The 19,222-nt window shown below is 49.3% G+C and overlaps 1 protein-coding gene across 2 annotated transcripts in view; it reads right to left on the minus strand.

The window, feature by feature from the left end:
- ARMC9 (armadillo repeat containing 9) overlaps positions 1 to 19,222 on the minus strand; it is a 542,713-nt gene that overhangs the window by 174,888 nt on the left and 348,603 nt on the right. For both annotated transcript variants that reach the window (XM_085635734.1, XM_085635735.1), the window contains exons 18-19: positions 19,082 to 19,172; positions 15,787 to 15,845 (exon numbers count right to left, since the gene is read on the minus strand). In XM_085635734.1, coding sequence (XP_085491860.1) covers positions 15,787 to 15,845; positions 19,082 to 19,172 — 150 coding nt within the window. The remainder of the gene's footprint in view (positions 1 to 15,786; positions 15,846 to 19,081; positions 19,173 to 19,222) is intronic.

The raw sequence follows: 19,222 nt of genomic DNA on the forward strand, positions 1-19,222 counted from the left end.
AAGTAACTTCCTCACTGGCGAGGTGTGTAGGTCACTTGGATGACAAGGTGAGCAAGTAGACCACAATTAAAGTCTAAAGTTGGCAAAGACCCATTAGCGCCCGTCTGCTGGAAAAGGAAAAGATAAAGTGTCGGAATCTACATATCACAAGCACCGCAGGCTTCGCAAGGATTCCTGCCCTAAAACTCTAGGGAGTTGGCGATGTTTTATTGTATCTATCACATCCACTTGGGCTCACAAAGGCTTTGCATCCTCGCATTGTATGGAGAGACATCGGGACTCCCTAATAATTGGTCTAAATACTAACTAATCCGGCTTAAGGGTGACAATGACACCTCTTCTTGGAATATGTCCATCCTCATCAGCAGCTCAGCTTTCACTATTTGGGCATTTATGTCTCAACGGAACCGGGTCTCACCTGGAGCCTTAATATCAGTCCGCCGCTCATAACAGGAGCGGAACAAGATCGCCAACGTTAGAGACAACTCCTGCTTCATATCCTAGGCAGTACAGCCCTGTTCAAACTGAAGATCCATCCTCGCTTTTTATACATCCTGTAAAACGTCCCGTGAGCAATTCCATCCAAATGGTTCCGCAGCCTAACTGCTCTGATCTGCTCCTTCCTTTGGGATGTCCGACCCTCTCGAATAGCCCTTTAAAAATGTTGCCAGGCACTGTATATTGGGGGCTCAGGCATGGCGGATCTACGTCTCTATTATTGGGCCTCCCAATTCCTTGTAATAAATGAATGGTTGTGTAGGGTGTTGAACGGCCTGGCCTATTGCGGAGAACTGTTTCCGACTAGGCACAGACCTGTCCCTACTAGGCATAGACCAGGTAATGAGCCTGCTTTATGGGAAGCCCATCCCCTGACATCTTCCAGAACCTACTAGGGTGGTGCTCGTGGTTTGTCGTTCACCACTATGTAAGACTGACTAGGATGGGAAGCCTACCCAGCACACTCCAAAGTGGGAGGATGATGTGGCTGCGACACACAGCGTAGCGAGAGGGATTCAAACAATAGGACACAACAGGAATTACTAATCTGGGGGATGTCTGGCAGGGTTCATGCAGAACCTACAGCGAACTTTGCACTTTCTAAAATCCAAATTTATAAATGCTTGCAACTACGCCATGTGCTGGCGAGTCCCCAAGAGGCATTTCAAGACCCTCGGAATGCAAACCCCATTGTAAGCTAAACCCCCCATGTGACAGATGGGAAAGGGGAAATATCCCAACTTTAAGTAATTAATGTTCAAGACAAATTCTGACCCCTCTGGCAAAATGGGGTGGATCCACTAGATTATGATGACTGCAGGGATGCCCGTATGCTCCCGTACTAGTGCCATCCCCCCGTTTCTGACTAATGCAGATGAAATATTTACACGGCACATATCTTACACCTAGCTAGCTCTGGCACGCTAACGAAGTGCCCACTCCGGGCTGGTTCAATGCCCTCATCAGGATGCAGATTTCTTCGATAAGCTATGGACGTGCTCCAAAATTGCTAAGTGCTGGAGTGCCATTGAGAAAGTGCTTACCCAAGTCCTGACAGCTGGCTCTTGGGTAGCTCTCTTAGATATCACGGCCGATCTGGGGCAAGCAAGACCTGAATGAACTTTGGTGGGACTGGCCACAGCTACACTAAAAGGGATATCGCCCGCTGCTGGAAATCTCAGCAAGCACCCAAACTACGGACTGGTGTGCAAAATTGGAGGAAATGATCTACATAGCCAGAGTGTACCCCACAAACATGGAAAAATGGTGGGGGCAATACTATGTAGCAAAAATTATGAAATGCAAAATATTATTGCCTTGTGTGCGGAGGTCTGGGGGAGCTAAGGAGGAACTCTCTAGTGACAATAAATATTGTACAATGCCCCTTACCAGTGAAAATGCAATTAAGTGGGCACTCCGAAGTGACCCTGCCTGCTGTGCAGTCCTCTTACTGGTGTGTTTGGAATTAAGGGAACACTCCCTAGTGGCGCTGAGTGCTGTGCGGTGCCTCTCAACGGTGTGGATGGGATTAAAGGGCACTCCCTAGTGACGCTGACTGTTGGAGAGTTCCCTCACTGGTGCAAGTGGAGTTTAGTGGGCACTCCCTAGTGACTCTGACAGATGTGTGTTCCCCTCACTGGTGTGGGTGGAACTAAATGGCCGCTCTCTGAAGAGAGTCTCGCTTTCTCCTGAAGATATTATGTGTTTGGCCATCTCCCTTCTAAAGCTTGTATGTGTTCAAGGGCCATGGTGAGGATGCAAAGATTCAACATGCAAACCATCTTCCTAGACACACTCGTGGAGTACATCCCTCGCCTCTGTGTCCTAAGTAATTGTTCCCTTCACAAATACCCCTTATGATCCAAATGTCTGAGCCATACACTTTTTGAGGTTCAGCAATACATTTCTTTAAACAATTCCTTCTAAAAGGCTTCAGTTTTCAGGCTAGGAGTGGTGGTTGTTTTTCACTGTGCTCCAGTGACCACCTGTTTTTGAGGTGTATCTGACTTTGGTAGGGAGATGGGGGGGGGGGCGAGCAGGTCATCTTGCTAACACATGTGAAGCACCCACAGTTCATAGGTTCATTAAAGTTCAGTATTTATGGTGACTGTTATCACACGGTGAAGGTCAACAAAGAGCCTAATTTGTACTTCGTGTGAAAATGACTCCGCCTGTGAATTCCACCTAAGTGACTTCGACTCCGCTGTCAGGTTAAACAAACTGCCAATGTCCTTACACCGCCTTCCTTGTTTGTACATAAAACATCAACTGTACAACATGTCTTACTGCAACATTCCAAACCTGAAACTAAGCTGCAAAAGCAAGATAATGAACAAAAGGAGAAAAGGTAAAACAAATAAACAATACAGGTCACATATTTGAGATAGTCTGAAAAATGTAAAGGCTTTTCAAAGAGATGTTGGAGCCAACAGTGGTGTAACAGAGCTAGATTTTTAGAAAGACTTCTCACTCAGACAATGCTGACCATAGAGGTGAAGACCTTAGACAGCAATAAAACCTCTCATGCAGCTCACACTGCGCAGGCTCAGAGCTATGGCGACACAGCTGGCCCTAGAGTACAAGCATCTTAAAGGCAGAGACAGCTGAGCGGCCCCTCGGGTTGAAAACAGGTCTTACAGGTCCGGGTCTAATTCAGCAGAACCCTCTCTTTAAGGGATCTGTGTGTCAGGTTAAAAGCTTCAAGGCTTGGATCGCTAACTCCGCACTCCATCATAGACAAAGGGCCTCATTCAGGGTTTGCGGAGTGGGGGCGCCACCAAGAATTGGCCCTGCCCCATTACACCAAACTCACGGTCCCCCGCTCTTTTTGGAGTTGGGGGGAAGGACCAGGCTCGCAGCGGCGTCACCTCCGCTGGCTTGGCTGGTGTAGCCATTTGAACCAGCGGCCCGTCAGTTCACAGTGAGTCGTCACGCCCAATTGAGAGTGGGTTGACTGCCACTCATTTTACCTACCCGTGTCCATCATGTGAGGCACAGCAGAGACCGGCAGGGAAAATGCAGAATGGTCCCCACATGCTGGCAGAAAACTCCACACTGCTGAGAAAAAAACAAACCTCGCTTTAGGAATTAGTTTTCTCTGAACAAAAAAGTTTGCCAAATGAGCGCTTTAAATATGGCAACCACTGGGCAAGTTTGTGTGCTGTAAAGGGAGATTCCGTGGTTGTAGCTTTTCTTAAAGCTCCGACACCCCGGCCACGTACGTGGGTATCCCTGCATATATCGGACGGTCCTCTGCTAGGGCGGCTGAGGTCCTGATCTCCACGCTCCACCGCCTGGACCTAAATAAGGCCTATATTTCTTTTCTTTTTTTAAAATATCTTTTTATGACCTGACCTCAGGACACCCGCACGACGCACGGCCCTCCAGCGATAGGCGAGTCTGTGCCCCAGCACCTCAGGTCCGCCCTTGACCTCGGTGCCCCCTCGCTGCTGCACGTTCTTCCTTCCGTTTTTGCCCTCCTTTGCCTCGGTTTTGCTTCGTTTTTGTATTGCACTGTAACTCTGTATTTTTTCACTAGGTTAGCGATTTTGCCGCTTGTTCCCCTGGTGTGACCCCCCCACCGCTCCCCGCTTCCCGCCGCTGTTACATCGCGGCCCGCCCCCTTTTCTTTCTGTGTCCTCCCCGCTCCCGCCTCCCAGCTGCTCCTCCCTCCCACTTGGCCTTAAATGGAGACCGCGCAGCGCAGGTGAGTGTGACCTGACCTCAGGACACCCCCACGCCGCACGGCCCTCCAGCTGTAGGCACGTCTGTGCCCCAGCACCTCAGGTCCGCCCTTGACCTCAGTGCCCCCTCGCTGCTGCTCGTTCTTCCTTCCGTTTTTGCCCTCCTGTGCCTCTGTTTTGCTTCGTTTTTGTATTGCACTGTAACTCTGTATTTTTTCACTAGGTTAGCGATTTTGCCGCTTGTTCCCCTGGTGTGACCCACCTTCGCTCTCCGCTTCCCGCCGCTGTTACATCGCGGCCCCACCCCCTTTTCTTTCTGTGTCCTCCCCGCTCCCGCCTCCCAGCTGCTCCCCCCTCCCACTTGGCCTTAAATGGAGACCGCGCGGCGCAGGTGAGTGTGACCTGACCTCAGGACACCCCCACGCCGCACGGCCCTCCAGCTGTAGGCGAGTCTGTGCCCCAGCACCTCAGGTTCGCCCTTGACCTCGGTGCCCCCTCGCTGCTGCACGTTCTTCCTTCCGTTTTTGCCCTCCTGTGCCTCTGTTTTGCTTCGTTTTTGTATTGCACTGTAACTCTGTATTTTTTCACTAGGTTAGCGATTTTGCCGCTTGTTCCCCTGGTGTGACCCCCCCTCCGCTCCCCGCTTCCCGCCGCTGTTACATCGCGGCCCGCCCCCTTTTCTTTCTGTGTCCTCCCCGCTCCCGCCTCCCAGCTGCTCCTCCCTCCCACTTGGCCTTAAATGGAGACCGCGCAGCGCAGGTGAGTGTGACCTGACCTCAGGACACCCCCACGCTGCACGGCCCTCCAGCTGTAGGCACGTCTGTGCCCCAGCACCTCAGGTCCGCCCTTGACCTCAGTGCCCCCTCGCTGCTGCTCGTTCTTCCTTCCGTTTTTGCCCTCCTGTGCCTCTGTTTTGCTTCGTTTTTGTATTGCACTGTAACTCTGTATTTTTTCACTAGGTTAGCGATTTTGCCGCTTGTTCCCCTGGTGTGACCCCCCCCTCTGCTCCCCGCTTCCCGCCGCTGTTACATCGCGGCCCCGCCCCCTTTTCTTTCTGCATCCTCCCCGCTCCCGCCTCCCAGCTGCTCCTCCCTCCCACGTGGCCTTAAATGGAGACCGCGCGGCGCAGGTGAGTGTGACCTGACCTCAGGACACCCCCACGCTGCACGGCCCTCCAGCTGTAGGTGTGTCTGTGCCCCAGCACCTCAGGTCCGCCCTTGACCTCAGTGCCCCCTCGCTGCTGCTCGTTCTTCCTTCCGTTTTTGCCCTCCTTTGCCTCTGTTTTGCTTCGTTTTTGTATTGCACTGTAACTCTGTATTTTTTCACTAGGTTAGCGATTTTGCCGCTTGTTCCCCTGGTGTGACCCCCCCCTCTGCTCCCCGCTTCCCGCCGCTGTTACATCGCGGCCCCGCCCCCTTTTCTTTCTGTGTCCTCCCCGCTCCCGCCTCCCAGCTGCTCCTCCCTCCCACGTGGCCTTAAATGGAGACCGCGCGGCGCAGGTGAGTGTGACCTGACCTCAGGACACCCCCACGCTGCACGGCCCTCCAGCTGTAGGCGAGTCTGTGCCCCAGCACCTCAGGTCTTCCCTTGACCTCGGTGCCCCCTCGCTGCTGCTCGTTCTTCCTTCCGTTTTTGCCCTCCTGTGCCTCTGTTTTGCTTCGTTTTTGTATTGCACTGTAACTCTGTATTTTTTCACTAGGTTAGCGATTTTGCCGCTTGTTCCCCTGGTGTGACCCCCCCTCCGCTCCCCGCTTCCCGTCGCTGTTACATCGCGGTCCCGCCCCCTTTTCTTTCTGTGTCCTCCCCTCTCCCGCCTCCCAGCTGCTCCTCCCTCCCACTTCGCCTTAAATGGAGTCCGCGCATACGCACAGCGGGAGCGCCGATTGTGCGCCGAAGGCGCGCCAAAGGCAAGCTCGTCTATGCCCGTCCGCGCCTGGATCGCGCCCAGCGCCAGAATCCCTGGTCCTCGTCGATGGCAGCGCACCCGACGAACCTACGAAGCCGCATCCCCCCCTCGCACTCAACGCCGTCCGGAACCCCGCCTGCTACCGAGCTACCCAGAAACGCACCCACGGACCCTTCACCTGCCAAGTCTGCAAATTCACCTGCCTCCGAACCTGCACCGCACCCGCCAAGCCGAGCACCAGCAACAACCACCTCAAGTGCATCCTGCTCAACACCCACTCCATCCACAGGCACGCTGTGGAACTCTGGAACCTCCTCGACTCAACATCTCCAGACGTCGCCTTCCTCACTGAAACATGGATGAACGCCTCCTCAGCACCCGACATCGCCATAGCTATCCCGGAGGGCTACAAGATCATCCGGAAGGACCGCGTCAACCAAACTGGAGGAGGCATCGCCATCGTCCATAGAAACACCATCCGCATCACGACCAACTCCGACGACACCCTCACTGCCGCCGAGCACCTACACTTCCAGATACACACCGACCCCAAGACCACCCTCAGAGGCACTCTCATCTACAGACCCCCGGGACCTCGCACACAATTCAGCGAAGCCATCGCCGACTTCCTCATTCAGCACGCCCTCACCTCCACAGACTTCATCCTCCTAGGGGACCTCAACTTCCACCTGGAGAACAACAAGGACTGCAACAACGCCGCCCTACTGGAGAACCTCGCCAACCTCGGACTCAAGCAACTGGTGAACATCCCCACCCACTACGCCGGCCACACGCTCGACCCCATCTTCTCCTCCAGCAAGCACATCTCCTTCAGCCACTCAACCGGACTACACTGGACAGACCACAGCTGCGTCCACTTCAGCTTCAGGAGAACCACGACCCACCACCATCCGCAACAGGTTCCCCGCAGAAGTTGGAGCAAGATCACCACCGACCAGCTCAGCACCGCCCTCAGCCAGAACCCGCCCACCAACACGACGGACCCCAACGAAGCAGCCGGCAACCTCACACAGTGGCTCATCAACTGCGCCGACGAACTCGCACCACTGAAGAATCCTCCAAGCAGACCCGGCAGCAGAAAGGCCTCGTGGTTTACCAACGAACTCAAGAACTCCAAGAAAACCTGCCGCACCCTCGAGAAAGCCTGGCGCCACGACCAGACAGCAGAACACATGACCGCCCTCAAGAACGCCACCCGAAAACACCACCAGCTGATCCGCACCACCAAGAAGGCAACATTCAAAGAACGTCTGGACAACAACACCCACAACAGCAAGGAACTCTTCAGCATCGTCAAACAGCTCTCCAACCCCAGCCCCTGCAACAACGACATCACACCCTCACAAGACCTCTGCGACTCACTCGCCTCATTCTTCCACCGCAAGATCGCCGATATACACAACAGCTTCGGCATGCAGACCAAGGACCCAACCACCGAACCAACGCCCCCCACCACCACCATCTGCACCTGGACCCCGATCAACACTGAAGACACCACCCGCCTGATGAACACCATCCACACCGGCTCCCCTACAAACCCTTGCCCACACCACATCTTCAACAAAGCCGACTCCATCATCGCACCCCAACTCCAGAACATCATCAACAGCTCCTTCGCATCCGCCACCTTCCCGGAGAGCTGGAAACATGCCGAGCTGAGCGCCCTCCTGAAGAAACCCACCGCGGACCCCACGGACCTCAAGAACTTCCGCCCCATCTCGCTCCTCCCCTTTCCAGCCAAAGTCATCGAGAAGACCGTCAACAGACAACTCTCCGCCTTCCTCGAGACCAACGGATCCCTCGACCCCTCACAGTCCGGCTTCCGAGCAAACCACAGCACCGAGACCGCCCTCATCGCAGCCACCAACGACATCAGGTCCCTGCTCGACAACGGGGGAACTGCCTCCCTCATTCTCCTGGACCTCTCAGCAGCCTTCGATACCGTATGCCACCGCACCCTGATACAGCGCCTCAGCAACACCAGAATCCAAGGAGCGGCCCTGGAGTGGATCATCTCGTTCCTCGACGGAAGAACGCAGAGAGTCCGCCTCCCCCCGTTCCGCTCCTCGGCCACCGAAATTATCTGCGGCATTCCGCAAGGATCCTCACTCAGCCCCACCCTCTTCAACGTCTACATGAGCCCTCTCGCAGCCATCGCACGCCAACACAACCTCAACATCATCTCCTACGCCGATGACACCCAGCTGATCCTCTCCCTCACCAACGACCCCGCCTCCAACCTCCAGGAAGGAATGAAAGACGTCGCGGAATGGATGAAGATCAGCCGGCTTAAACTGAACTCAGACAAGACGGAAGTCCTCATCCTCGGACCATCTCCCAACGCCTGGGACGACTCCTGGTGGCCCCCCGCCCTGGGAACCGCACCCAAGACAACGGACCACGCTCGCAACCTAGGCTTCATCCTGGACTCCTCCCTCACGATGACCAAGCAAGTCAGCGCCGTCTCCTCATCCTGCTTCAACACCCTGCGCATGCTCCGAAAGATCTTCCGATGGATCCCCACCGATATCAGGAAGACCGTTACCCAGGCCCTCATCACCAGCCGTCTGGACTACGGGAACACCCTCTACGCTGGAACCACTGCCAAACTCCAGAAAAGACTCCAGCGCATTCAGAACACCTCAGCACAACTCATCCTGGACATCCCCCGCCACAGCCACATCTCTGCCCACCTGAAAGACCTGCACTGGCTCCCCGTCAGCAAGAGGATCATGTTCAGACTCCTCACCCACGCACGCACACAAGGCTCTCCACAACACGGGCCCGAAGTACCTCAACAGCCGACTTACATTCTACACACCCACCCGCCAACTCCGCTCCTCCAGCCTCGCCCTCGCCTCCGTCCCGCGAATCCGCAAATCCACTGTCGGAGGAAGATCCTTCTCCTACCTGGCGGCCAAGACATGGAACTCCCTCCCCACCCACCTACGGCTGACCCTGGACCATCTCTCTTTCAGGAAACAACTCAAGACCTGGCTGTTCGAGCAGTAGCGTCCCGTTCCCCCCCCCCCCCCCAAGCGCCTTGAGACCCTAACGGGTGAGTAGCGCGCTATACAAATTTTGTTGATTGATTGATTAATTTATTAAACGTAAACCAAGACATTCGGCAGAACAGCATACAGTTACTTGACTGTAATACATATGGCCAATACATTCGGGCATCACAGATAGCAAGGATCCATTTGAACAGGTGATCTGGTATCAGGGGGACAAAGTGTCATCGTCAGAGGGGATCACAGGGGCTGTACATATATCTCCCCGAAAAGGCCTATATTTCTTGATGCAATCCACATGCAGCAAGCAAGACACTGCTGATGCCACAGGTAAAAGAAAGGACTATCTTGCACCTGAAATATCACCATCAAGCTCAGAAAATCAATCAAACTGTGGAGCCACTAAAAATAAGAACATGAAATGAGTTCAATTGAACTGGAAATTCATTAGCTGCAGGAGTAGTTTTCACTTTGCATAATACACCAAATGCTTCCCAATTCAAAAAGACTTACCTTGACGAGGAGCTAACATCAAACAAGTGCAACACACAATCCGCCCTTCCAGTTAGCCCATGCCACAAATAAACCTTAGCAGGTTTTGGTACTATCCAAAATGAATACGCACGTAATGGAACTTATTTCTTAGCATAAACAATTACAACAAATGCTGGCATAGACAGTTTTCTGAATTCAGTAGAACCCAGTCCAGGACACACAGTTTGTCCCATTTTTGTCCACAGTGCCCGCGTGGCTCATCCTAACACAATCCCTGAATGACCCATGGACATCACTCTGCCACACAGACCAGGGAGGAGAACTGTGTGAAATCCTCAACACACTAAGGTATTCTTGTATACACCGGCTAAAGAAGGCGGTACTTGCCATGGTCGTAGGCGACAACAGCTAGCTGTCTGTGTCTATAAAACTCGAACTCTTGAAAGCGGCGATAGGAACAGTGACAGTGAGGAAACTAACAAGGACACCAGAAGCACAGAGAACACTCTCCTGAAAAAGTCAAATTAAACAAAGGATAACGCTTTGGTCATTCGTTGTGTCCACAACACAGAGGGAAAACTCAATTTTAGGGAAGCGGTAATTCAAAGGTGAACCTCGACCAGAGGGAGCATACACCTCACCGTCCCAGCTCCTCAACTAGAGGCATCCTTCAATTACTTTTAAACTCAACAGTATTTAATGGGTCCCAGGACTCGTAATCCACGACTCAGCAAGGCAATAATCCAGAAGAGCACAAATACTTTAAAAAAGATTGATCATTTAATATGCGCTTAGCTTGGTTTCCTAAAAGCAATATTTGTGTAATGATGTCTGAACCGAGTCTGTTGAGCAGCTGATATCAGGTAATGAGTCAAGCAGAACGGACAGTCCCTCCGAACAACGCAGACTGTTCTTCAGCCGTCTTAAGATTCTGTGCGGTACAAAAGGACATGGACCCTTTGAAATAAACTTTTCTACAATGTTTGGCGCCCCTGATATTCCTTCAGGGTTATATCTTTCAAATGCGTTAACAATACTCAAATTATTTAGGAACTTATGGGAATGATCGCCACTCAGTGCCCTATCGGCTTTACAAACTATTTATTGTCCACCATACGAATAATGATGGATCACCAGGGTTGAGGGAACCAAACCTGCCGGAGTCCACCAGCTGGACCACTTCCCAGAAGACCAGCTGGACCACCTCCCAGAAGACTGAGCAGAACCACCTCACACAGTGAACATTTCTTGGAGGCTTTCTGGAATCCATAGGTCGTCCTTGTGATAAGAATAGCTTCTTACCCTCTATCCCCAGGCTCAGTTTGTTGGTCTCGTCCATGCTGGACTAGGCCACTTACGATGAATTGCAAGGATCTGTAGAAGAACTCCATGTTGAGGACACATCTCACCTGCCTGACTCAGCTTCATTGACTCATAGCAGAGGCCCTGGGCAGAGCGGGTTGCCTTTTGTGATATTGGCCCATGATTAATTAATTCCTTATAATACAGCACATTCACTTAGCTTGACTCCTCAAAGCATGACAAGACCAAAGGTGTAGCCATAAATGTCAACTGTAAAAGGGAAAAAAAAGCAAAAAAAATGTAAAGTGTCCACTGGAGGTCCTGATGGCACTTCACGCTGCTAAAATGAGAAGGTTTGCAGTCGGACTGAAGGTTGTGACTGGACCTAGGAAGGAGTTCTACCTTTTGAACTTGCAAACAAATTTAGAATAAAGAAAAGTGAAGAAGAACTAACCCAAAGGCTGGATACGCGAGAGGGACATCTCAATGCATGCTGGATACCTGCTTGTGAAAGCTCGCTCGGAAGGATAAAGGTCGATCGTAGGCCAGCTAATGAGTAGTTCTAGTTGCACTAAATAGTGAAGCCGGCCCAGGTAAACAGTGACACAATCACATACCGGTATGTTTTTTTTAAAGTTTGCAGTAGATCAGTGGAACAAAGTTTGTATCTGAGAAAGGGCTTCATGAGGTGAGTTCGACTTTGTGGGAAGAATTCAGTGAAAACCTTTAGATTCACAAGGTTTGGCATGTATCCACCACAATTACACATTAGTCAGAGGGATGCTCGAGTCCATATTGGTCTTTTAAATATGCACATATCTATCTTGGTCCAGAAAAGGGCAGAGTGCCCCTCTTAATAGGTTATTCAGACATAATGGTATTTAGAAAGTTTGTGAAGCTAGCTTCGTCGGCGGTATTAACCTTTTTCAGTTATAAGGGTCACACTGAAGTGGGTAAGACCTTCATAGCACACCGATGACCAGGGATCTCTGGAGCTACCCAGGGCTAAAGGCCCCTTGGAGACAAGTTTGCAGCCAGCTGGCAGCTGTCCCCTTGTAAAACTCAACAATCCTTCGATCTGTCCTGGGGACTTCCCCTCACAGCTGCTGGAAGCAATCAGAGAGCACAGGTGACCACAGAATCTAGTAAAAAGAAGGACTAGCTCTTACAAAGCACTACCATCTCACCGGTGTTCATTCTTGTCCTAAAATACCATTGGGCCCCCTGAGTTTTTAAGGCAATACTGCTCAGTGTCTATAGTCCAAGGCCCCAAAAGATCCCACTTACAGCACTCCCCTTTTCACTGCAGTATGATGGTTGCTCCTCTGGGAGAATCACTTGTAAATCTTACACTTGTCCCTTTTACATTTACTCAAATGTAGATACATTTTAATGGTCTGAGGCAGAGCTTTCTTCTGCCTCCTAGTCCCACCACTTAGAAACTAAACCCTCCCTCTGACTAAAAATGAATTCAATTGACAACACAGGTAGAGCCTCCTTTGCTGAAGAGTCCCAAGAGCTGTGGGAGCAACACATGTACAGTGTTCTTAGATAGGCAGGTATGGGGTTAGCAATCCTCCCTCCATAGAGGGATCCTTCTGTACCAGGGGCAGCAGTAAAAGTCAGCTCTGGCCACTGTATTCGATATTGGGAGGTGTTCATCAATAAAGCGGTGATAATACATCATACATGTACATTACCTCACTCTGACACACAATTGTTACCATTGTCATTGTACTGTTTTATTTACGCAAACAAACAACTGTAGTGGAGTCTACCCCTCTCCTGTAGAAAGGAAACTGAAATACGCAAAACGGTAGTGACGTTATGCAGGAGTCTTTACAGATGTTCACTCCAGAAGATTCCAGAGGGCGCAACAGAAAAACCTGTGCGTCAAGGCACTTTTTTAATAAGCACTGGCAACATTTCCATGACGCGGGCATAATCTTGCGTAAGTTTAGTAATTTCACTTTACCTTCGTTACGTGAAACTCTGAATTTATGCTGTTTGCAAACCTATGGATCTACCTTCCTTCATATGGCTTTAGCCTGCTGCAGGTCTGTTTGGACTGTGACAGGTAAACGTGCACTTCTACTGGTGTCTGACATGGTGTCCTTTCTCCGTGTCAACCTGTGGTATGATGTGACGTCCAAAGTCAAAGCGATAGAAACCGGGGCTGCACCTTAGATTAAAGGCAAGACATTTATACAGAGCCCATCCAATGGAACAGGGTCAAACCGGAAGCAGTTAGCTCTCTGGAAGGATGCCCTTATTAGGCACTCGTCTAGATAAGAGTAGAGGTGGTACTTCTGGTGCCAAGGAAGGGTCCCACCAGATGTTTTGGAACTATCGACTGAAGCAGCACTAGTCTTGGTAATGGGGGCTGGGGTAGCTATAGAGAATAGCCATCGTTTAACACCAGGAGCATGATTTTTTTTCTAACTCATGCCCAATAATATGGGAAACAAAAAGCTTATCTCGCTGGCTTGCAAATCTAATGCCAAAGAGTCCAGGCCCGCTAAGAAGTCAATGGGACCCTTTGACCACAGGTGAGGCCTGGGCGGTAGGACAATCTTCTCTCTTAACCACCTCTTCTTGAACTGTAGGGGCAGCGTGAAGGCAGCAGCGCTGGCCAAAGGCCTGGAGAAACATTGATCCTCCCTTTGAAAGACTGAATTCCGTGCTTGCCTACCTGAAAGGAGCTCATTTATTTGGCTTTGACCATGCTTACTTCTAAATTACACCACTTCCATTGAGGGTTTCTCTTGGTTCTTTTCATTTAATGTCGGTTCTTACCCTTGTCTTCATTACGGTTTTGAGCCTGAAGATCTCGGTCAAGCTGAGTGCCCCACGGAGAGGCCAATGCTCATAGATCGCGCACCTGTGCTGATTTTTTGGGACATCCCACATTTCTACTCAGTCACCACTTTGCCTCAATTGAGCATATACATATACTCCCCCTGGATTGTGAAAGGGCAGCAGAACAATAAAGCTCATGCACATGGATGATTCCCATAACTAGCCATGCTTATTTTGGAATGTGGCTGCCTTCGGAAGAGACCAATGGATTGATTCATCTGTGGTCTGTAGTTTCAATGTCCTTGGCTTAGCTGTTCATATAGGAAGAGAACCTTGCACTTTGGAGAGGCAACCATACCCATCACAAACTGATGTGGAGGGTTTACGCCCTATAGGATCTTGATTTTGGATCTTTAATTCGTGCCCAATAACACGGAGAGGATAGTCTCGGAGTTAGGCTTATGCCAAACCTACACCTGCATGCGAACGCTGGGCTCGTTATGGAGCGAAGGATTTGGTGAAGGAGTGGATGGCGGAGTGGATGCAGTCACCGACGAGCATCGAAAGCCCAACGCTGTGGCAGCTTAGCAGTAGCCTCTATGGAAAGCGCCAGTAGTGCATTTGAGAGGATATGGAGTATGACCTCTACTTCCAGAATACTGGCATGATGTTAGTGTACCAGGTGGGGCTGTCTGGCCCCATATAGGCTCCACTTTGGAGTTTGAGGAAGTCAAGGAAGACTTCCAGAACTAGATGGATGGCAAGACATTGTGGAGGTCCCTACTTGTTAGGCCTACCTTCTGGGCTTACTGATGAATTATATGTTTGGGATGATTAGAATGAATGAGACACCCCTCAGGCTTGACTGTTCGGAATACAGTTACAGGCGTGGAGAACCGTATGCAGAAGGACTTGACTGAGGATGGATTCAGGTAACACCAGGGGTGAACTGAATGAGTACTTCACTGAGATAAGGGGGCACAAACTCAAAAGCGCAGTCATAGCCCATCAGGATCTACTGAAGAAGAGGGGATGGCTTTGTCACATTTTCCTGGGACGGTGGCAGGGAACCTGCCCAAGAAACCCCTGACCAAGAAGGACAATTCAACCACTAGCAGCGCTTCTGTACAGACCTGCGACAGCACAGTATGGGGAGCTTAGTCCATTGATCTGTTCCTCTTCTTCTCAAAACTCCCTCCGCACACACGCAACACACAGCGTTTTCCGACTTGGATAGGGGGGAAATACTTTACCACTGGGGATGATGTGGTACCTGGAACGGGAAGGACATTGTCCTTGTAGGACTGCTGTGCGAAGTGAGATCTGGAGGAGGCAATGCAATGCCTTGGAGTGGCGGGCTGTGCCCACAGCGGGAGCCCTCACATATAGAAGGACATTACATCAATCACGGGGCTGATCAATCCTTTGATCTAATCTTCAGCCGTTGTCGGCAGGAGTACACAATATCACTCCAAAACATACACTCTGCATTGCCACATACGGAAAGACACCACAAATCCCTAACTCTAGCCAATCAAAAAACACCTCCTTATTCCAGGATACGTTTCCTCTCGTCTGTAGGGCAACAGTGCATCACCACTACAGCCATGACCTGTAGGTTGATAAAGCATCAAATTGACTAGACAGCTGCTCCTGTTGGATGGTATCAGTCCAAGAAAACAACACGTTCTGCAATCATCAGCAGGAGGGAGTAATGACATCTTCTAGAAGACAGGCATTCGGTAAAATCTGCATATACATCAAAACATGCATGCCCAGGCACAATGCTGAAGAGCTATGAGGCAGAAGTGAATGCTTGCCTACTGATTATTTCTTTCTATTATGGTGTGTCCAAGATGACATGGTGAAATATCAGAGGTCGATGCACATACTTACAAGGCCATTGCCCTCTTTACAATCCAATGACACTGTCCCACACAGAACCAAACTCTTCTGTACAAGAACTGTCCTGTGGCCTGAGCACCCTGGAGAAACCCCACCAATGCTAAAAGTCGATTCAAATGATAAATACTTGCTGTTCAATGTTGAATAGAATAAGATAACTTACGTCATCATCGTCCTCCTCTTCTTCATCATCTGACTCGGGATCAGCATCAAGTGCCTCTTCTAAATAAAAATAAAAACATCCAGGTTAACTAAAAAGTACAATATGAATTTTTTTTTAATTTTGGATCACGAAATCCCCCACATGGCACAGGTAACCCCTCCTTTGCAGTTTGTACACATCTAAGTGAGTTCCCTAATGCCCTAGTAAGGGTAGCATCATTGTTGGCAGTTGCAGTAATGACCACAATTTCCTTTTTTCACGCCTGCCTGCACATCAATAGCTAATAGTGAAGGCATGCAGGACTGCACCACAGCGAGACTTGACCAGCTGACCACCTTCGATGTTCACACCAGGTGGAACCAGACGGACTCTACACAAAGAGAACAAAGCAAAAATCCTACCTACATCTAGATCCAATAATCAAGACTTACCAATGGTGGAAGTACTAGGTTTGAAATTCACATTATTTGATGCACAACTGACTCTCAAACTAATTTATATTTTTGTTCCACTCTCAAACTCCATTTCTAGTCACAGATATATCTTTACAAAAAATTGGTCTTTATTGCACACAGGAAACGCAGGACAATGTTTACCAATAACTTTATATGCCATACAAAATAATCTCTGGAGGAGCAATGCAAACACATGCTTCAGCTCCAATGAGCCTGGTCTGCCCAGACATGGGTCCCGGGCTCACTTTGCCACTGGATTCAAGCTAGCCTGGCTGATGAGGGGAGTTTCCCCAAAACTGGTCCAAGGATGCTTGTTTCCGGCCCAGAGAAGACCTGGCTTGGCAGTTCGAGCTGGACTGTTCCCATGAGGCACAGGGTCAAGACTGATTTGCATATGGCTGGGTCTGAACTGAGGTGGCGAAGTGAGCTAAAGAACGACGATGGACTCAACACAGATCTGTGACTAGGGGTGAAAAGTTTCATCACTCCGTCCATCATCTCCTTGTGTTTGCCCTGGTCTGTTGAGGCCACGGTGGGAAGGTTAGAAAAACACGAAAATGGGCATGTTGGCAAGGGTGGATGTACAGTGCCCGAGCTTTTCATACCTGCATATGTGCTTAAGAGCATCTCACACGTTGGGCTTGCTACACAGAGATGGTTAAGTATTATGTCATGTTAATGTATGATTTCTAGAAAATCTAGAAGATAATAATACTGTACTGATGTTTTGAACTTGGCAGAACTGGGCAACCAGGCCTTTCAGTGGCTCAGGGGTATTACTCAGCAATCATGGTGGAAGCGCAAGACCGAAAAAGGCCAGATGCCTGGGAATTTCTGAATACTGATTGTTCAGGATCACAACCTATGATGAACTATGGTTCAGATGATGAAGTATTTAATCCCCTAAAACCGCTTCTTCTTCGCTCCACTGCCCTGAATGAGTGGGGATGGTAGGAGGCGAAGGGACTGAGGGAACTAAATAAATAAATAACGATGGAGACTGGAGAGAGGATCTGAGATGACAGTCCCACCCTTCATCATTTCCTGCTAGCCCAGGCCTTGTGGTAAAGGAAGAGGAATGTGCAATGGAACTAGAAGAGGAAAGGGAGCAAGAGGAGGAGAATGTGGTAAAAATGGACAAGGAACAGGACATGAGGGAAGTCGCTATTTAGAACTGTTAGTGTTTTACATTCTGAGGAAAGGAGGTGGAGTCAAGTGCAAAATAAATGCTGGGGTAATATGGGAAAAGGGCAGGACACCGGCACTTAAAGAAATTGAAACAAAAGTGGCCAAATGTTTTTTACACACTATGGAATGGCAAGGTGTGCTTTATAAGCTGGGGGTGATACTGATATTGACACGTTATCTCTTCGGTGACAGGATCCGATCTGTAACCGGACAGGTAATACGAATGTTTCAGGCTAGTTAGTGATCACACTGAGAGGATCCACATGGAGAATACTGAAGCATGTTTCAGCAGTATCTTAATCCTATTAACAGACATTGGGTATATTTGAACAGAAACTTGAGTTTTAATTGCTGTTGCTAGAATATCTAAGCAATACTCGAATATTCACATACAATTTAGACACTTCCTGGGAGATGACAGCATTCTGACTCAAATGGTGCCAAGTGTGACAGTATTTTAGATCTTGAAACGGATCAGTAATGGGCACAGAATTTAAAACTTGTCTACTTCCTCCAAGCTTGGAAAAGTATCAGATATGTATTGTTTCTCCTGCGATACCTTATAAATATATATATTTTTGTGAAGACAATTTTCTTAACGGCATATGTACAATTTGATGACGTAGAGAAAAATTGCGCCAGGTTACTGTGGCAGACTCAAATGTATTAGGATATTTACTTCTTTTACGGTACAAATGCCTGTGAAGAACACTATATTTTAAGCAGGCCTTAATTTGTAAGATAATAAGTGCTGGTGCCCTCTTGACAGAGGTACCAAATATCAAGAGTCCGTAGTCTTGAATTGACTTCGTGCCTCGTTCCTCCATCACCATAAACTCCTTGTCCTTTTATCTCACTCTTGCATGTTCTTTTTCCTACATCCTTCCCCACTTTGTCATAATATTTTTTATCTTTCTCTTCCTTCTTCTTTCCCCTTTTCTGTTTTTCTTTCTTTCTCTCTCTTGCATTGGATCAAAGTCTTAGGAGGAAAAATACATTTTGATCCAAAGAAATGAGTGCTGTGAGGCACCACCTGCAACCTCCAGCTGCAATGAAGTACTGGCTTAAGTAATATATCCAAAAACTTCAACTGTAATATCCTACATTATTCAGAACTTTTTTTGGTGAGGAAGGAATAACTTTCCCTTCCATCTCTCCTGAAACCCTCTTCGCCCTACTACCTGACCTTTCTCTTCAGAAAGTCGAGCTCTGTCAGTGAAATGCACTGTAGGGGTAGCATGAATTTATTGGCTAGAGTTGATTTTTGTTTACAGTCGGGCCCACCTTGCGAATATAGAACAGCATGTGGGAATGTAAATAAAGACCTCTACTAGAAAGAAGGAAGGAGTTTGCTTAAAGGGGTCTTCATTTCTCTGCAGCATTGTATCTAAACCTTTCTAAATTTAGGGCTACTTCATGGATCACCTTAATACTCCAGAAGCCGCCTCTCAATAATTGTCCTGTCACTGCCAAAAAAGAATCAGCAGGGAAGATTGGACGAGTGCCATTTGCATCCACTGGTGGTCAGTATGGCAAGTTTCACAAAATAAAAGACACACAGATGCAGGTTGGAATACACACACACACACAGACAGGCATGCACACATTAGAAATATCAAATGTCAGGACTGGCTGAAGCTTCTTTTCCTGACCTGATCTCAGCTGCTTGATGATGAACTCGATCTGACGATTCATCTCAGCGTTTCCTTCCTTGATGAAACATCGCAACATCTCCTCCATGCCCTTCAAGAATTAGAAATAGAGAGGGTGACTTGGGTTAGCATGTATTTACC

Source organism: Triturus cristatus, chromosome 11 (genome assembly GCF_964204655.1).
Source record: "Triturus cristatus chromosome 11, aTriCri1.1, whole genome shotgun sequence".
In the NCBI taxonomy this organism is placed as follows: domain Eukaryota; kingdom Metazoa; phylum Chordata; class Amphibia; order Caudata; family Salamandridae; genus Triturus; species Triturus cristatus.